The sequence below is a fragment of the Rhinopithecus roxellana genome, chromosome 1 (assembly GCF_007565055.1).
Source record: "Rhinopithecus roxellana isolate Shanxi Qingling chromosome 1, ASM756505v1, whole genome shotgun sequence".
Taxonomy (NCBI): domain Eukaryota; kingdom Metazoa; phylum Chordata; class Mammalia; order Primates; family Cercopithecidae; genus Rhinopithecus; species Rhinopithecus roxellana.
In genome coordinates, this window is record NC_044549.1 from 61,819,380 (window position 1) to 61,840,491 (window position 21,112).

Below are 21,112 nucleotides of genomic sequence, written 5' to 3' on the forward strand. Positions count from 1 at the left end.
ATCACAAAAACCACTATGGGTGGTGACAGACTCCCATGATGCCTAGCAACTGTACATGCCTCTAACTCCTTAATCTGTGATACTACAAAATATGGCTTGCGTTTTTTTTTTCCCCCCCCTCTTTCCCCGAAGCACAAGTGGACGACCAGCAAGGGTCCGACAGTGTTATTCCTAATTACCTTTTTTTTCACTCTTGATCCTGTGGCTCTCATAATTAGTTACCTGGGGCTGCAATCCAATTTGAAGTGATGACAAGAAAGTGATCCATGAAAAAGTAATAAGTTAAATCCAATTTCAGCCTTCCTCTAATTAAATGCACATGGAACTAATGACTCCAACCCTAGCATTTTAGTGATAATGGTAATTAGCGAGGTGGGAGTCACTCTCTTTTTCAACACTGGAGGTGTAAACCACAAGGTAAAATGGCAGGAGCACTCTTAACTACATGTGTCATTTTGTCAGCAATTTACACATTTTTGACCAGTCAAGTATGTTTTTTTCCCCGTCCCTCTCCACCTCCTAGCCCCAACAACGATTACAACACACTAGTCCATTTCCAAACACATGGACGCTCACAAGAGCACTTCAGACTTGAAAACAAGAAATAACTTCGCTTTGTTGTTGTTGATCACCTCTTTCTGTCCCCGCCACACACACATACACACAACACACAGACACACATGCACATGCATACACAGACACATAAAGATACACTTAGGGTAATTATGCAGATCTAAGTCCTCTTAATTGAAATCCAGATATTTACAGTGGAACTGATTTTTGTTGGTTTCAGTTCTCTTTTTTTGCTTATAACACGGAAAATAGAGTAATTTACTTATTTATGGAAAATATGACACTCAGTAGGTGCTGAGTAAACACGCCTAAAAAGAGAGGCAATAATTAACTTCTCCATGGCATATTGGTTATCTGTGGTTCTAAAAGCCTGGCTTACCATCCTGGTGCTGTTACTACCTTTGTGCTGTGTAGCAAGTCAGTTAACCTCTCTGTTTCCATTTTCCTCATCCATTAAACGGTTTAAGGACAGTGCCTATACTACGGAGTAGTTAAGCAGCTGGTCCACGTTCAGCACTGACTAAACATTCATTATCTACCACACTTTGCATGTGGTGGCAAAGACATGATTACGTATAAAATATTAGCATCATATTTGCATTTTAATTCTTAGATACATTTAAACTAGTGATCATATAATTAAATGTCCAAACTGAGATACTTTTTTTTTTTTTTTTGAGATGGAGTCTCACTGTCACCCAGGCTGGAGTGCAGTGGTGAGATCTCGGCTCACTGCAACCTCCGCCTCCCAGGTTCAAGTGATTCTCCTGCCTCAGCTTCCCGAGTAGCTGGGACTACAGGTGCATGCCACCACGCCTGGCTAGTCTTTGCAAGACGGGGTTTCACCTTGTTGGCCAGGCTAGTCTTAAACGCCTGACCTCGTGATCTGCCCACCTTGGCCTCCCAAAGTGCTGGTATTACAGTCGTGAGCCACTGCACCTGGTCACTTTTTTTTTTTTAATCGAAATAGAGTCTTGCTATGTTGCCCAGACTGGCCTCAAACTCCTGAGCTCAAGAGTTCCTCTGGCCTCGGCCTTCTTAGTACCTGAGATATGGTGCACAGCATTGCAGTTGCATCTGGTTCAAACAGGGCTTTTTTTTTTTTTTTTTTTGAGATAGGGTCTTGCTCTGTTACCCAGGCTGGAGTGCAGTGGCACCATCATGGCTCACTGTAGCCTCGATCTCCTGGGCTCATTCAATCCTCCCGCCTCAGCCATCAGAGTAGCTGGGACTACAGGCACTGGGCCTGGCTAATATTTTTGTATTATTTGCAGAGATGGGGTTTTGCCATGTTGACCAGGCTGGTCTCTAACTCCTGGACTTAAGTGATCTGCCTGCCTCAGCATTTCAAAATGCTGGGATTACAGGTGTGAGCCACTGTACCTGGGGATACTTTCGAGAGAGAAAATCATGAATAAACAAAACCAATCAATAGTCATGGAGTGGACTGTCCTGGGCAGACTGGGACACAGGGCCACCTATATACAGCTGAAGTCGAAATACCAAAAACGAACTAACTCTTTATATTACAACTTACACCAAAATTCTGGAGGCAAGGACAAAACAGACTATCAAAGAAAAAAAAAAATCTTAAAGCAGGAGTATGAGCCTGGACCCCAAGGTGAACTTTTGAGGTTCATGAAATCCCTAAAATTGGATGTGACATTTTGTGTTCATGTGCATTTTTCTGGGAGGAGGGGTCACTGTTTCTATCATATTTGTAATGGTGCATGTAATTGGAAAGACTTAAGAACTATTTATAAAATATTTCGGTTTTATTATTTCTTATCGAGACTTATTTTTAGGGTTTTGGGATTCTCGAAAGTCATGTGATAACAGTAACATCTTAAAGGTATCACAATTTCAATGCTTTGATCAATTTAAAATGCTAGGGATGCCAATTCTAGACAATGTTAACTCTAGACATAAAAAAAAGTTTGCCTCCCTCTCCTAAATTATCCTCCTTACTAATCAGTGCATAGGGCTATTTCTTAAGGGTCAGTACTTCAAAACCATTCCATTTCACTATCAACAGCATAAAATTGTAGTTTCCTTTACAGGTTTCCTCTTGCCAATTTATTCTTTAGTGAACAACGTGGAAATGATACGAGCTACTAAGATTATATGTGGCATTAATGCAAAGCAAAATGCTGCCTAAAGCATGTTTTATGTAACTGCAAATAAAAATGCTAAAAAAAAAAAAAAAACACCCAGGCCGGGCACGGTGGCTCAAGCCTGTAATCCCAGCACTTTGGGAGGCCGAGACGGGCGGATCACAAGGTCAGGAGATCGAGACCATCCTGGCTAACCCGGTGAAACCCCGTCTCTACTAAAAAATACAAAAAACTAGCCGGGCGAGGTGGCGGGCGCCTGTAGTCCCAGCTACTTGGGAGGCTGAGGCAGGAGAATGGCGTAAACCCGGGAGGCGGAGCTTGCAGTGAGCGGAGATCCAGCCACTGCACTCCAGCCTGGGTGACAGAGCAAGACTCCGTCTCAAAAAAAAAAAAAAAAAAAACACCTGCTGAATCTTGTATTTTAACCTTCTCCACTTAAAGCAAGAATCCACATGATCACTCTGAGCTTCCAAGTGGACTAAAGGGCTGGCCTTCTAAGTGGGTTTCACCATCTTTCCTTCCAGTGAAATGACCTTCTGAGTAAGGGGCTCACATATGACATCATCTTGGAAGGAAGGGGATGGGCAGGAGGGAAAACTATCAGATGACTGGCTTCAGGTTCAAATTTTTTATAGGGGGCCTGAAACTGGTGAGCTTTCCACTGTAGGCAACACACAAAGTTTACTTTCTTTCCTAACTTTAATGCTGCCAGAATACACATGTACTCTTACTTTCTTAGGAGAAAATGTGTCATTTGATTTCCTTCCAGTTTATGCACTCGTGCCAACAACTAAAATGCTTAAAGAACCAAAATGAATTGCTACCCAGAAATGGTGGTCAAAGTTCCAAAATCTGATCAATAAAATTGCTCATCTACTCACAAATTAATCTTCAGCCAGTAAAGTTACACATTTTCGAGGTTATGAGTACACCTGCACTGTTTAGCATTTATTTCATTTGTTTAAGCCATCTTCAGAAGTATATAAATATTTATAAAAGAGAGCCAATGCTGGGCGCAGTGGCTGTAATCCTAACACTTTGGGAGGTCGAGGCAGGTGGATCACCTGAGGTCAGGAGTTCAAGACCAGCCTGGTCAACATGGCAAAACCTAGTGTCTACTAAAATTACAAAAATTAGCTGGGTGTGGTGGTGCATGCCTGTAGTCCCAGCTACTAGGGAGGCTGAGCAGGAGAATCGCTTGAACCTGGAAGATGGAGCTTGCAGTGAGCCGAGATTGCTCCACTGCACTCCAGCCTGGGTGAAAGAGCGAGACTCCATCTCAAAAAAAAAAAAAAAAAAAAAGAGCCTACTATTTTTACTTATCTGTAATTTTCTTTTTGCAGCAAAACGTTAATTTGTTTACAACTCATAAGCTTCCTGAAGGCAGGGTCTGTCTCTTCAACAGTTCTGTATCCTATGAACACCAGCACCATGCCCAGCCTGCTTTGGAAATGATCACCAACTTGCACTTAATTAATTCAGATCACTCTGATTCTGAATTTATGATGGGGCCAATTTTCAATTTTCATTTGTATCATTCATAAAAAAATTTGCAAAGCAAATGAACAGACTAAGTAAAAAGATAATTTCAGTTACTAAGTAGAATATTTCTCAAGAACTTTAGAAGCAATGTCTATGCCCGATTAATGCCTTCATTAATAAACCACATCATCCAAGAATGTGACCAGCTCAGATTTGGTTCAGTATGTGGATCTGCAAAGAGCGGCATTTCTCTCTTATTTACTCTCATCTCCCTGAAATTAGACCAAATTGGTGATGTTTGACTACATTTTATGATCTCTATCGAGTAACCACTTATAGCCTCCTCTAACTTTCCATTTTCTTTTGTTGGTATCATCAGCCTGTGAAACCAGAGAGCGCTGCCAAACATAAAGCAGGGAAGTGTGAGATATGCTTAAAATATGAGTCACAGTATATTTGGGGATTTGGGTTTCTTTTTTTTTCCCCCCCTCAAGCTATCAGCAGATCAAATCCTCCTTCCCTGTCAAGCCTTCCTCTATGCAGAAGATCTGAAATTTGCTAAAATCGGTCTCTCGGTGTAGTTATGAAGGGTGAGAAGATCAGAGATGAGCACTGTTAAGATTTGCTATAGGATTTCCCTTTCATTTCAGAGCCACTCCGGCGGAGATGCCTCAGCGAGGATGCAGTATGGCAAGATATATTTAAATATGAAGGTTATTCCTTCTGTGAATCACCAAGTCTATATGCATATTTTTATAATGAGATAATATACCATGTGGCCTAGGATAGTAATTTCTCCTCTGTTTGTGGAAGGCCAGCCAACCTAATAAAGCTTACTGAATGTGCATGACCCTCTCAGGCAGCTGAGGGGTCCTTCAGCAATTGTCTATGATACACACACACACCAGTCCACCAACCCTTTAGATTTCTTTCCCCCGGCCAAATCTTAAAGCTCGTCTAAATTCTCTGCTTGTCAACTCCTCTACTTGGGGGGTAGGAAAAAAAATCAAGACATCTTCTTTACCAAAACCAGCATTCAAGATTACCCCTTCTCCCCCCACTTTTTATACAGACTGAAGAGCTCAGCAGAATGTGTGAGGTTGGTTTTGACACTGTCCTTGCCAAGAAAAATGAAGCCCTCTATATCATCCTCTTCTGCATGGTGGCTAAAAACCCTGTAACAGGCAAGAAGAAAAAGAGCCCTCAAAAGGAAATCCCCTGAAACTTTACTTCTTATATTTAGCCCTCAAGGAACTTCGTTCATCTTGGAAAAGAAGTTACCTAAAAATGCCATATGTTTTTAAAAAGCAAGTATGAGGGAAAATAATTCTACCATAAAAAAAATCACAAATGATATTCAATACTGAAGAGCACTGTGATCAGATTGTGTATGTGTGTATTTTTTTTTTATTATCTCTAACCAAAGCTCTACTATGTGTAAGATTTTCCCCCCAATAATATATTTTCATTTTCCCAATGCACTTGAGGTCTGATGAATTCAAGAGAACTCGGGGTATTTTTAAGGCTGTGAGAGCTCCAAGAGGGAGGCAAAAAGAATGGACCATCATTTGAATCAATGAGTGACAGGCTGGGCTAGCTCCCTGTATACATTAATAAATTAGAATTTTAATTGTGTCTCTGTCCACAGGAGATGCCCCAGTACTTTAATATGTACCAACAATTGGCTATGTTATGGAATCTGCAACGTGGCCTCCGCTGCTGACCTCTGAAACACAATTCCCAGTCTGACTACGGAAACTGTTCAGTTTGATCCTTTCAACTTATTTGAATCCTGACAAATAAGCTCACAGCTGAAAGGTCAAGATAGTCATATTTCATCCTCCAGAGCTGTTCTTAAGACATCTGCACAACAAAGCACTTCTTATAGCACCTGACATGGGCCCTCAATGGCACTATACCTCATTAAAAATGTCCCCTGCATGCGCATGCATTCCAAGGCACATGGTCTGGTGACGGTTTACCAAATAAGTATTTACAGAAGGGTTAGTAAACAAGGCACATTGTCAACTCTTCCAATAAAGTGTCATTATAGTGCTGAACTCTCTCTGGAAAGTGAGTTTCCCAAGTACATGTAGAAGAACTAGAACTTGCTGGTCAAGGTCAGTTTGATCTTTGCGGATAATCTGGGAACAGGCTGTGGTTCACCCTGACCTGTGAAAAGTAAACACAAGCTAGAATTTAAGTTGACCTCATTATCCAATTAATTGGCACCAAGTTATACACCTATCAGCTACCGCTTACAGATTCTGTCCCCTCCTGTGACAGGGATGCCCACCTTCAGCTACGAAAGTAGTCTGAACCACTTAGGACCCGGGTGCCAAGTGCCCTCTTTTAAATGTGAGCATGAAGACCCTGATTCAAGTTTCTTTGAAATTTCTATTACAATTTTCTACTTTGAGTCAAAAATCCAAGTTAGATTTTTTTTTTTTTTTTTTTTTTTGAGATGGAGTTTCACTCTTGTCACCCAGGCTGGAGCACGGTGGTGCAATCTTGGCTCACTGCAACCTCCACCTCCCAGGTTCAAGTGATTCTCCTGCCTCAGCCTCCCTAGTAGCTGGGATTTCAGGCACCCACCACCAAGCCTGGCTAATTTTTGTATTTTTGGTAGAGATGGAGTTTCACCATGTTGGCCAGCCTGGTCTCAAACTCCTGACCTCAAATGATCCGCCTGCCTCAGCTTCTCAAAGTGCTGGGATTACAGGTGTAAGCCACCATGCCCAGCCCCAAATTAGATTTTTATAAACTTACTCCTTCTTCTACTCCATTAACCCCTTGCCTTCAACGTGCCTGAAATCAGAAGTTGCTAGAACAACCAGTTTTGTATCTTTACATAAAAATTTCTTGCCACTTAAAAATTATGACCTAGAAACATTCTGAACATATCCACTGAAGAATTGGGTACATATTGGAATCATTACAAGACATAATATTAAAAGTACCACATCCTCCTCAGGCCAAGTCATAGTTCTTGATGCTACTGACATTCTGGGATGAATCACAATGTGCCGTGTCCTGTGCATTGCAGGATGTTTGGTAAGATCCCCGGCCTGTACCTACTGGATGCCAGCAACACCTCTGCCCTGCTAGTTATGGCAACAAAAACGTCTCTATACATTGCCCCTTGTCCTCTGGTCGGGGGTGGGGGGGGGGAGGTAATCATCCCTATTGAGGATGACTACACTAAAGTAAGGTGTGTGTCTGTGTGTGTTTATCCCATTTCCAGACCCAACATAAGAGAACGTGGTGACAATTCTGAGTACTATGAACTTTTCTCATTGGTAACCTACACTGCCTATCAGCAACTCAACACTTGCAACTCCTTATCCTTCTATTATATTCACTTATCAGGAGATCTTACGCCTGACAATAAAACTTTTGGTCAAACACACATTTTCCCCAAAATGTTATATCCTGCTGGTAAACCAAAAATGTACTTTCCACAGAAGATTTTCGTACATGATTTGCAATGCTCAACACAATCCACTCCGGAACTGCTTATCAGTTATCCCAAAGGGTAGAATGTCAATTTAAAAAGAAAAAGAATTGTTACCTGAAGAGCTGGTTGTTTGTCATTCCTCTTGGGAGATTTTAATCCACTAACTTGCTGCTGCTGCTGCTGCTGCTGAAGAAGGAGCTGTCTTGCCACCTGAAGTGCCTGGAAGGAAAAACAGATGAAAATCCTTTGCGTTACTACACAGGTTCAGGGGACTCTTCATAAAAAAGGATTCCAGGAAGTGCGCTTTGGGACTGGGTCCTGACTTTCCTATTTCCTGGCAAATGAAAACAGCAAACGAAACTTCCCACCAGTCTTAGTTGGAAAAATTTCCAGAATCTGTTTACGTTTCCTTTGACTTGGCCAATTTCATCCACAGTTCCACAGGCATCTAAGCAGACACTTTATTCCTACTACAGATCTGACATGAAATGTAAGACCATGAGTGATTGGGACTCTGAAGAAAGATGACAGAGACACTAGGAGGAACCCGGGCAAAGATGAAAACTTGGGAGACACTACAGGGCCCTTTCCAGGATCACCTTCACCCTCCCTCAATTCTTCTTGGGGAAATGTGGGGACTCAAGTTGAAAGTAATACTTTCACCTGATCTGAGTCCAAATAAAGAGAAACAGCTAAGTGGTGGATCACAGGAAAAGTATACACTATGGGTTAGGCTATCTAGGAAGGAAGATGAAACAGATGAGACATACCTAGGATGACCCTGACAGAAATCAGAGAGGAAAATTTGGCAAATCTGATCTCTAGTCATCTTAAAGAGGAACGTTATGTATCTGCGAATAAAACTGGTTATGTTTATTACAAATGACGCTTTCAGGCTTACAATATGGGAAGGTTTTTCCTTAAAGGTAGACATTGGGGAGGTAGTATGAATTGGAGATAAAGCAGGAAGAAAACAGAAGAGTCCTCTAAAATGTTTAACATATGACTGACAAATCTTTTTAAAAGTTCAAGACTGGGCGTGGTGGTTCACGCCTGTAATCCCAGCACTTTGGGAGACTGAGGTGGGCAGATCACTTGAGGTCAGGAGTTCGAGACCAGCCTGGCCAACATGGTGAAACCCTGTCTCTGCTAAAAATACAAACATCAGCTGGGTGTAGTGGCAGATGCCTGTAATCCCAGCTACTTGGGAGGCTGAGGCAGGAGAATCGCTTGAATCCAGAAGGCGGAGGTTGGGGTGAGTTGAGATAGCACCACTGCGCTTCAGTCTGGGTAGCACAGTAAGTTTCCACCTCAAAAAACAAAATAAAATAAAATAAATAAAAGTTCAAGTAAAAAAGAAAAAAATAATGTCATCGATAAACTCCCACGAAGACATTCACTGCCAAAGAATTCAGAACAGGAATAATGGCTAGCCACACACCTTTCCAAAGATGGCAGTAGGATCAGCAACAGAAAACTGAAGTTTGAGGATATTGTGCTAGAAAGTCATATGAAAAGTTGGCTTACTTGAGTCAATGCAGCTGAGAACCAAGAACGGCAGAGAACATGGCAGAGATGTCAAGAATGCTCATTAAATGATGTGCTTAGAGTTTAGACACAAAATGAGACTTCTTCTTATATGAATAATAATTTCTATACGGTAACCAAATTATTTGTGCATCAAAGAAGAGGCACACATAGATGTCATCAATACATCAAAAGGACCTGAGGCAATAGTCTTACAAACTTAGCATAACGGACTTATGATGGTAGTGTGTTCCTTAAAAAGGAACAGGTACTTCATTTATATAAGAAAATAACATGTATATTTACAAGAAAAGTTATAGGGACAATGGTGTAATGGAAGAGAGGTAAGAGGGCCTGGGTGTCCCTGTGCATTGAACTCAGAAGAAAGAGAAAACAGAGTAGTCTAGAGGATTAATGTTCATGAGCAGACACCTAAAAACATGGAATGTGCAAGAACAGTGCTTCTCCTAAAAGGACACGCTCACTGAACTGTGCTCATAACTAGAGTTGTAACACATAATATTTTTAAGACACTGTGTAAGGTTGAGTGGCGTCTTTGTGTTTAAGAGGTGCAAACGGAAGCTGACAAACATAAGCACTGATAGATAAGTGACAAAGAAAAGACCACGAGAAAAGTGGAACCCTGCTATCCCACCTCCCTACTGCGTCCACCCCCGTGTCCCAGGGAGGCCTTCTGCCTACTGAACTCACCACGACCAGCCCTTCAGATGTAATGCACGGGCTAGTTCAGCTGTGAAGGGAGAGACAGATTCGACAAGGCCTGCCTGGAAGAGCCTGGAGAAAAGGGGCTGTCTGAGTGGGGCATCTGGAAGCCAAGACGCCTGGGAGAGTTGCCTGAGACTCCAGCCTGCTGTCTCAGGGAGGATTCACCATCACTGGACTCCGGGTTTCCTTGTCTCCTTGGAGACGCTCAGTACATGCGTAGGTGTAAAAGTGGGCAGAGTGAAGATTTCATTTATATCATATAAGAAAAATAGTCCCAGTCCCCTTTGCAAGGTATCTGCAGGAGCAAAAGCCTCTTCTCCTACTATATATGTTCCCTTAGTTATTTCACATGAAGGTTTTACGGCTTTTTAATGTAGAAAGGGAACTGTTATATATTTTAAGTGCTATCATCAGAGTTCTCAGAATAATAGACTGATCAGCAAAGAAGGGTTTGGTTGCTAGTTGGAAAGGCAGAGAGAGGGACTGTAGATGACAGTGCAGAGAAAAATATGGTGGGAAAGAGGAGAAAGGTTACACACACATTTAACACTAAAATAAAGCAAGCATAGAAAAACAAAGTAATGAAGACTCTATATAACTTATACTCCACCAAATACTGGGAGAACAGGCACTCACTTTTTATTACTATTATTATTATTATTATTGAAGACGGAGTCTCACTCTGTCACCCAGGCTGGAGTGCAGTGGTGAGATCTCGGCTCACTGCAATCTCTGCCTCCCGGGTTCAAGTAATTCTCTTGCCTCTGCCTCCCGGGTTCAAGTAATTCTCCTGCCTCAGCCTCCTGAGTAGCTGGGACTACAGACATGTGTCACTACACCCGGTGAATTTTTGTATTTTTAGTAGACATGGAGTTTTGCCATGTTGGCGAGGCTGGTCTCTAACTCCTGACCTCAGGTGATCCACCTGCCTCGGCCTCCCAAAGTGCTGGAATTACAGGTGTGAGCCACTGTACCCGGCCTCAATTTTTAAATAGTCAAGTCTCAGAGCAGCTATAGTCAACTCCTCAGTTCAGCAAAGTGTCTTTAAGAAAAACATACACACATACACATAAAACTATTCTTTTTTTTTGGCAGGGGGAGGAGGGGGCAAAATCTTGCTCTGTTGCCCAGGCTGAAGTGCAGTAGTGCAATCTTGGTTCACTGCAACCTCTGCCTCCTGGTTTCAAGCAATTCTCTTGCCCAAGCCTCCCGAGTAGCTGGGACTACAGGCACCTGCCACCATGCCTTGCTAGTTTTTGTATTTTTAGTAGAGACAGGGTTTTGTCATATTGGCCAGGCTGGTCTCAAACTCCCGACCTCAGTGATCTGCCCGCCTCCGCTTCCCAAAGTGCTGGGATTACAGGCATGAGCTATCGTGTCCGGCCATCACAAAACTATTCTTATATGAGCATGGTCTCATAAATGTACATAAGCAAAGGAAAGTATAGAACTTAAACCTAAGTTTTCAACAAATGCTTACTGAGCTGGCTCTACAGAATGATCACACATTTCAAAATTAGCTACCAGGATCCGCAGATTTAATTTTTCTGGTTTGAAGGGGGTAAAAAAGTCATGTATAACTTTTTTTTTTTCAGACCCAATATAGGGTACATGAACTTAAATAATTGTATTGCAAACCCCAGCCTCTTCACACCATCTCAAACAGAGGCCCACTAAAGACGATAATCCAAGATACAAGCACAGGGGGAAAAGGTTTGCAAATTTGTGTGAACCCAAGGGAAACTGTAGCCGACCTACTGAACAGAGAACACCACAAGATAAAGATGTGCAAACTGGCTTCCAAATTTCAGCCGCCAAATGAATAAACACAGGTAAAATAACTTTAAATATTTGGGATGGAGAGACAACACTAGTGCAGAGAATAATTCATTTGGATATGAATTGCTATGAATTATCCCACAATAATTCCCCAGCTTTATCATGAGTATGTTAACAGAGTAGGAACAAATTATTATCCATATCCTCCCCAAATTAAAATCCATTTAAAAATTGCCTTAGGCCTCAGCAGGAGTTTTAAAACCTAACTGAACAGAACCTATAACATGCTTTGAAATCAACCAATAAAAGGTGTTTTCTTTCCATGATATATAAATTACTGTGGTCTAGATTTTAAATTGTCACATGCAAGGAGAGGCAATAAATCCTTAGTGTTTAACACTATGTATCTGGGCATTATAATATAAATATCCAGCATCCATGATTTGTAAAAAGTAAAAAAACACTTATTATAATGTTCAGTGTGGGACAGTGAAAAATGTGCAATGACTGATGGGATCCCCTTTGGAAACTATGTCAGAGACCTATGTTCACCATGTTTCCTGTAGATGATGACTTGATAACCATTTTTACCTGTTATGTGATCAGAACAGATTATGTCCTTCATCTCCAACTCCACTGCCTAAACCCCAGAGATAATCTTTTTTTTTTTTTTTTTTCTTCGAGCCAAGGTCTCACTCTGTTGCCTGGGCTGGAGTGCCGTAGCACAATCACAGCTCACCGTAGCCTTGACCTCCTGGGCTCAAGCAATCCTCCCACCTCAGCCTCCTGAGTAGCTGGGACTACAGGCAGGGGCCACCACACCCAGCTAATTTTTTCATTTTTGTAGAGACAGGATCTCACTGTGTTGCCCCAGCTGGTTTCAAACTTCTGGGCTTAAGCAATCCTCCCACTTTGGCCTCTCAAAGTGTTGGGATTATAGCTGTGAGTCACAGTGCCAGGCCAGAGATTATTCCAATACAATTGAGGAGTGAGAATGGACTTTTCTTATTCTTATAACAATATCTCAATCACAATTAGAGAAAAGTCCCTTAGGATATATTGTTTGAAGATAAAATTAGATTCTCTGGATACAGAATGTGTGTGGATATGTGTTTGAGTTTATGGGACAGGGAGAGAGAAGGGTGAAAAAGGAGAAAGGAGAGGGCAAGCGGCAGAAAGAGAGAGACAGAAAAGATACAAATAAATGAATTTCTCTTTTAAGAAGCAAGGATCAACTCTGACTCAAGTTCCAGATCAACTGCTAATGTAAATAACGTAAAAGGTCCAATCCCATCTCTGGAGACCTTTTACTCTTGGTGGTGGTTCCTGGGCTGGGTTGAGTCAACACTTCCTTTGTAACAGATGTGACAATTGCCTGGCACTGGATAACCTGGTCCTGTATTTTCATGCTAGGCTCGGGTTACAGTAAAGACACAGTTTGAGGATGTCACAGAGCGGAGGTGAATGATAAAACTAAGGCACTTAGAGCCCAGTTGCACACATTCACATTTATTTTCCTTCAAACTAAAATAAGTGGCTCTCTGAGCTAAAAGAAGAAGTAGGTGGGGCGGGGGGAGTAGGGGGCAGGCACACATCACTTTCATCTCAACTGTGGATTGACTAGTCTCCCATCTATGCCTGGATCTGCATAAGGGGTTGGAACTGCCCAATGGCTGGCATGCCATGGTCCATGGCCAGCTCTCAGAACTCAAGAGCCAGTGAGATGTTCCTTTCACTGCTGGTTTGGTAGGTCATGTTTTCACATTAACTGGGAACCTGGACATTTTTGACACACCTTCCATTCTATTGGTCCAAGATTACTTCATTCTCATCAGTGCCTTCATATTCTTAGTAAATAAGCGCCATCTGTTATTTACAAATTATGTTTTACATAAGCATGTTTACAACTTCTGAGCTATTTACATTCTAAGATCATAGCAGGTGCTTATATTTAGGGGCTAGGTAATTCTATGTTTAGCATGTTTATCAAGGTAGCCGATGTTCAAAAACGTGTCTACCATATTTTAAGAAACATCAACAAGTTTATATAAAATATGGTTTGAACAGGCATGCACACATACATAAAGCAAGCTGGTAGAAGGAGAAAATCTTTCTAAAATGTTTTGCATAACACACTTGGTGACAGGGTCTGAGATAAGCCACTGACACATGGAGGTCTTCAAAAAATATGACTAACTGGAAAGTTTCTAGTCATGGGCCAGCAAACTATAGCCCGTGGACCAAATTCAGTCTCTCACCCGTTTTGTACATCTGTCATATATCAATTCATGACATAAGAATGGTTTTTGCTTACTTAAATGGTTGAGAAAAAATGAAACAAGATTATATTATGACATGCGAAACTTATATGGTATTCAAATTTTGGTATTTACCAATAAAGTTTTATTGGAACACAGTCAAGTTCATCCCCTTATATATAATCTATGGCTACTTTTCTGCTACAAAATGGAGTCAAAGACTTTTGACAGAGACCACATGGCCCTTGAGACCTAAAATATTTCTTATCTGGCTCTTTATTGGAAAAGTCTGTCAATCCCCGTCTTAGGTTGCTATCTGTATTCCGAGATCCCCAAAGATTTCATTGGATAGAATCTTATATAAACACATCTTTCAATCAGTTCCCCAAAATAATTTTAGAGTTTGGCCAAGGAGCAAGAACATTATTAATCAGCTGTTCTTTAAGCTCAAATTCAATGTTGATGTTCTGAAAAGGAAATACATCCATGTGCTTTTGATCTGAAACTGTTTAAAACTTGCCTCAAAGCTTGAAGATGTGTTTCTGCTGGTAGGCAACTGACAGCAGTTCAGATCAGTATGAGATCCTGAGCACCCACAGAACGAAGACAGCACGTGCCTTATTGGTGGCCAGTCGAGAGTTGGTTATTTCCTGTCTGCCCTGAGAAGTTGTCCCATTTCCAGCTTGAAAGGCTGGTCTGAGTCAGCCATCCTTCTTCTAATTTCTTTTCCTAGACTCTCCCCACCCCTCAAGATCAAACCTGTTTTTCACATAATTTCATGGGCTAATCAACAGTCACTGTGGATATGGAGGTGGGAGGAAAAGCTTGTAAAAAGAGAAAAGCAGCATGGGAAGATTAGTAGGAAAGGAGTCATATTCTCTCCTCTGTTTCTCATCCTCTACATCCTCTTTGAGTCCCTCTAGAGAGCCTGGTTCCCCTAAACTAGTTTGCTATCTTTGTTCAACCCCAGCAACCAAAGCAATGATCATTTAACACAATCTGACAATCACTCTGTAGCAAGACCTGGGACTAAGTATGCAAGGAAACTTCATCACCTTCTTGCTTTAGACAGAGCAATCACTCCAGTGCAGGAAGGAATTAAGGGCTGTAAATGACTTAAAGAAAAGAAAAAGAAAGAAATGACAGTGGCTTGTAGAACTGGAAGTATTCATACAGAATCAGCAGTATTCCAAAGCAACAGGTTCTTCAAACACTTTTTAAAAAATTTCATTTTACAAATAGAGCACTTGGTTACAACAAGACAATGGAAAAAGTAAGCTAATCTCATGGAGGGATTCTGGTGATTGTGAAAATATTAGATGCTCAAAGAAAGATTCCAATTCTTATGACTATGTAACTATTAGATACACAAGGGATGAACAAAAGCACTGCAGTAAATCGTTGAGTCAGGTTATTGGCGTCGTAAATAGAAAACAAAACACATCCTCCAACAAAACTTACAGGGGGTAATGACCATTCACAGACAGCCTTTAACAGTTTCTTTGTACCAGTCACTGCTTGGTCTACTCTATGATACTGCAAATAAGGGTGTGGACTCTGAACATTCACCAGCAGTAAATCCACTTGACTCAACCCCAAAAGCAGGTGCAGTAGACAGCCAAGTCTTACATCAACTGGGATATATTGAATTTGAATCAGTGGCTGAGAAAGGAAAGGCTCTATGTAGCATCATCCATCCTCAAGAGTTTCGACAGCTGGACAAATTACCCTATGCTTACAGAGCATTTAATAACAGCTGATATTTAGGTAGGACATTTTGCATGGATTTGAAAAAGCGTTCCAGTCTTTGCAAATAAGTTTATGAGACAACGTCAAGATAGGCATGGAGAAAAATCAGAGCAGAGACAACTCCGTATCTACAGCTTTCCAACATTATGTGTTTGAGTCAAAATGGAAAGGGACAAGAAACATAAAAGTCACTGTTCTCTCTGGTCATCATTGTCCTAACTGCAGAGGAGTTACAATCATGGGTCATGGGCAGTGTCATCTCTGTGTGGGGACGGTGGGGAAGAGGTAAAGGCCAGGCCAAAGCACCCTCTGCAGTACTTGGACCACTTTATCACCCCACACCAGCCTGAACCTCTTCTAGATCTACATCCAATGTTAGGTTTCACATATACTTACAGACATGATTTTATATTCTTTAAGCTACACGTAGGGTGGTTATCATTGCTATGATGCCTATTATGTATATTCCTTGCTTTTCTTTTACTTTAATGTTCAACAAATACCGCAAAGGTAGGTTTGGGAATTGTGCTTTTTGTTTCTTTTAAAGTCACCAATTTATTTGAGTATATTTTCTTGGGGAGGAAAAGATGGCAAAAAATCCTTCCTTCTTCCCTCCCTCTCTCCCTTCTTTTTCTTCTTCAAGAACTGGGACGAAAGAGAATTGCGCAAATGTGTTCCTGCACCACCTCGTGATTTGTCTGCATTACTGTTGTGGGTTCAAATGCCATTCCATGCACCAACTACAGGAGACATGGACACACAGAGATGCCAAAGGCTCTAGATAGGAGGTGGCATTCTGCTAGAAACCCCACCGCCAAACAAGCCCAGGAAGGGGTCAGCAAACCCTGTATCCGCTTGCAACTATGAGTAACCTTTTTTACTTGAAAGGCACGTATAGGATACTTCCCAGCCAGGAAGCTAAAGCATAGGATCTTCATGACATCAAAAAAAAAAGGGGGGGGGGGTATCTATGGTCTATGGTCCTCTTGCAAAATTAGGTGTAGTAAGTTTAACGACTACAGTCAGGAAGTCTGTTTGAAGTCTTTTGGAAGAGCTAAAAAAAAAAAAAAAAAAAAGCCACCACCATCATACTCCTACTCCCATTAACATAGGGCCCTATAACCACCTTGCTGAGGCACTGGCTGGTTGCTCCTCTTGGAGCCAGTGCCAGACGATGAATCACTACACCAAGTCTCCGGCACCTGAGTTGTCTTTGGAGGGATTCCATTCAAGCAGTGCCCAAGCCTGAGCCTGTTTAGCTCATGAGAGTTGACAAGATCACAGCCTAGGCTGCTATGACTGTAGGCCACATTAGCATTGCAGTGAAGTAAAACCGAAGTGAAGTTTATTAGAAAATGTCTAAAATGTTAAGTTGGATGCTGCATCAAACTCTTTTTTCCCTCTGTTTAAGACTAGATTGTGTTTAAAAATAAATAAGTTGGCCCCATCCTCCAGGTTCCCAAAGTAGAAAAAAATCGGGGTCAAATGCAAGGATAAATGAATCAAAAGGCTCTATTAACTCACTGTATTTAACCCACTGTTTTTTGCAATTGCCTTTTATGAGGGTGCAGCTCAGCAACTCTCATTATGAATAATTCAGATTCACATCTTTTCATACCTCAGAATGAGACTTGCTAATTTTGAAGCTTGTGGAAGAATCTAACTAGAATTATGCTCAAAATAATGGAGGATTTTCCATGATTTTCCTAGTAACACTGAACCCAGTTCTTGCTCAAACAAATATGGTGCTGTATTCCTTTTTTTCTTATACTATAAGTCACACATACTCGGGATGCCCTAAGAGGCAATTAACACCTATGAATGCTTTGCTTCACAAAGTACCTTCCTTTTCTTGCCTGAATTTGGGCAAAGAAGCAAAGAGTAAAAATGATTTAGAGGCAACATTCCAACAGATAGAAGACAAAAGAAAGAAACAGAAATGGGAATATAGGAAAGGCCCAAACAAGATTAATAATGTAAAATGTGGAACTACTCACTATTGATCAAATATTAGGATTGGAGGGGGGAAATCCTAATATTCTCCATTAATTTACACTCCTTAAAGCATTATTTAAAATAGCTAAGATTGTATCTGTATAACAGTTTGAAAAATGAGGAGCATCCAGAAACACAGGGACAAGTGCAGGATAACTTCCCTACATTTAAGACACTAAATAAAAACACTGTATTGATCGTTTACTATGAACCAGACGCTGTGCTAGTTAGTTTCTCTCTACACTAATTTTATTTCTTGTTCCCAACTTTTCTAACGGAAGTTGGGGAAAGTTGTGTAACTCTTGATTTAAAATGGGCAAACAGTTCAGTGACTTGCCCAAGGTCACAAGTCTACAGAGTGGCTAGGATGGAAAAACAAAAACAAAACATTGTCTCATGAGAACTTGATACTCACACTGTACCAAGGTCACTGATTAGACCAAAGATGGCCGTGGGTAATCTTGGCAAAGGGCTATGCAGACCTCCGGAGCTAAAAATGCATGACTCACTGTGGGCCCTTCTGCTTCCAGAATGAAGGGAAGGGTCTTTTCTCAGTGTCACACCTTCTAACTTTAATCTCCCTTCCTTTCCCCACACAAAAGACTTGCTTTTTTTCAACCAGATGTTTCCATGGCCAGGACTCTGTGAGCCATAACCACATCTACAAGTCTGCCCTCCCTGTTCTTTGCCCACATTTACATGGCATCCAAGAATCTTTTTCATCTAAATTCAACCATTCCCTAAAAAGTCTGTTCACAATCCATTTCCTTCAAGCAGCAGTGTCCCCTGATATCCCCAGACCCAAGGGACCAGCCCTGCTTCTGAATCCCTGTAGCAGCATCCTGTGTTTCTACTGTCGTGATGGCAAACTCCAAGCAGGCGGACAGGAAGGAATTAACAAGTCCAGCTATCTCTGCTCTCTCACACACTGTGTTTTCACCTCTCTGGTTATCTGAGTTCATCCATCTTCTTTTGGAATACTGATGTTGTCCCCATCATACCTTGATTCTCAGTTCTTCCTCAAGCCTCATTCTGGACAAGTCCCTCATTCTTTGGTTCAGCTAAGCCAAAGTTGGATTTTTTTTCAAAAGGAACTTTTCATAAAGCAAATAATAGAAAAGCAGAGCTAAGAGAACACAAGTCTTTTTCTTTTTTTTTACCCAAATTTTACTAAAGTCCAGCCACAGTTAATGACTCCGGACACCTGTATCTTACACTTCACCTCCATCTAAGTGAGATCTCTTCTCCTGACCCATTCGGCATGACTTTTAGGTCCAGTGGGATTTCTAGCTCTTGTTTTAAGCCACTGTAGACTCTTGCACTCTGTTATAAATACATTCTTCTTCTTCTTTTTTTGGTGGAGGTGGTATGGGTGCTAACTTACTGTGTTATTAAACCTGCCCTGGTCCCTGGTCATTGGGGATAAGGAAGATAATTAAAAGTTGTAATTTTTTTAGTGTTTATTGCCAGACAAGTACCAAACAGTGCAGAGCCATTATATTATTTATTTTTTCACAATTCTTTGAGGTAAGTTATACCCAGTTAACAGATGAGGGAGAGAGAGAGAGGGAAGTGGGCAAGGGTGAAAAAACTAACTACTGGGTACTATGCTCAGTACCTGGGTGTCGGGATATCCCCAAACTCAGCACCATGCGATATACCCAGGTAACAAATCTGCACATGTACCCATGAATTTAAATTGAAAGTTGAAGTTATATTTTTTAAAAAAAGAAATGATACAGAGGGACTCCATATGTCTATCACCTAGTGCTGAAAAGAAATTCTTTTCAGGTTGGGCCTAACAGGTTAGGCCTTTCTCAGTTTTTGCCTTTTCAGCGGTTATACACTTACAATTTTTTTTTTCTTCTCGCTGGAGAGAAAAAAATTCTGAACAATTCTTGGAAAAAATAATATTTAAAAAAATCCCCAAATAAAAACACCACAATTGTTTACTATAAACACATTGTTTAAAGTATGTCAAATAACTAAAATAGTTAAGCTATTTTACCTACTCCAAAATATTTGTGTTACTTATTATGCAAAGCATATAGAAAAATGTTTCAAATATCACTATTACAATTGATACTTATAATACAGCATGATGTATGCAAGTGTGTGGTGCATGCATTATGTTTGTGGTTACTTTAACTTGTAGATCATAAACTGTGTGTCAAAAAAAAAAAAAAAACCAAAAAACAAAAAATAAAAAAAAACCCAGAGAAACACAAGACCAGAGAGGTTACATTGTAAAGATTATGTGACATATGTAGGTAAAGCCCTTAGCACAGCACCTGAAGGATGATAGTTATTCAGTAAATGGAAACTAAAACTATTACTATATGTATAATACACTGCCCCAGGCATAAGAGAATACATTTTCTCAATGGAAAGCAAAGATTCCTTTTTCCCAGTGATCTCAAACCACTGGTCGTCCTCTTTATAGAAACACTAAGAAAACTTGCAGCATCCTCTCTTGAACCCAAAGAGATCTAAGGCAGTCAACTTTAATTGTACAAAAAGCAAACTGAGGACAAGAGGGGTACGTGGTTTATCTGCAGTCACACAGATGACATGCAGCTGAGAATCCTGGCTCTTACAATGGCAAAGGCACTTGAGCAAATATGACTCTTTCTGACTCTTACCAAACATTCACCCATGCCTTGCTAATTCCCAATGCAGGAATGGCTGCCTAAGAGGCAAATATTGAGCTAGGGGGAGATGATGATACTGGTGGTGATGCTACCAATGAAGAAAATGGTGACTAACACTGAATCCCAACTACAATTGGTTCTAAATTGCTTTATATAAACCGAAAGTTTATGTAATGTGGTCAAGTTCACACAGCTGGGATAGAATCCCTTCACTATATTCAAGAACGACACATACAAAAAGTCCACTAATCCACAGAGCTATGGATTTGGAGTTCTTCCATTCACCTGGAACTAGAACTACTTGCTTGACATGACTGATTAAAAAAAAAGTAGACATATATAGAAAAATATATCAGGTTAATCTAAGCCACACAAAAAGGTAACTTTGTAATGAACTTTAGAAAGATTACATCTTATGGTGGCAAAGAAATACAGATTTGATTGGCTTGTCGCGGAATTAGAAACTCTTTAAAAGGGAATTTGAAAAAAACTGTGGTCATCTGATATACAGTTATGTTCACAGAGTTGTGCTCGAAAAGTGACGATGATCTTTGGAACTTCAGTAATCACAGTTTAGCATAAGATGGAACTTGAGGCTCCAGGCATGAAGAAGTAAGGATTCTCTGGGAATCTGGGGGAATTACTGACCCTGAGAGATTCATAGGAATTACAAAGAAATAGAAGTTTGCTTTGAAAAACATTAATATATTTCTACAAAAGCAGCATACATAGTGGTTGAACACACACCAATCATTGTGTCTGGATCTGAAGGCCAATTCCACCGTTTGCTAGCTGTGTGAC

The 21,112-nt window shown here is 40.8% G+C and overlaps 1 protein-coding gene across 11 annotated transcripts in view; it reads right to left on the bottom strand.

The window, feature by feature from the left end:
• FOXP1 (forkhead box P1) overlaps nucleotides 1-21,112 on the bottom strand; it is a 632,214-nt gene that overhangs the window by 150,628 nt on the left and 460,474 nt on the right. For all 11 annotated transcript variants that reach the window (XM_030918371.1, XM_030918333.1, XM_030918145.1 and 8 more), the window contains one exon: nucleotides 7,741-7,845. In XM_030918371.1, coding sequence (XP_030774231.1) covers nucleotides 7,741-7,845 — 105 coding nt within the window. The remainder of the gene's footprint in view (nucleotides 1-7,740; nucleotides 7,846-21,112) is intronic.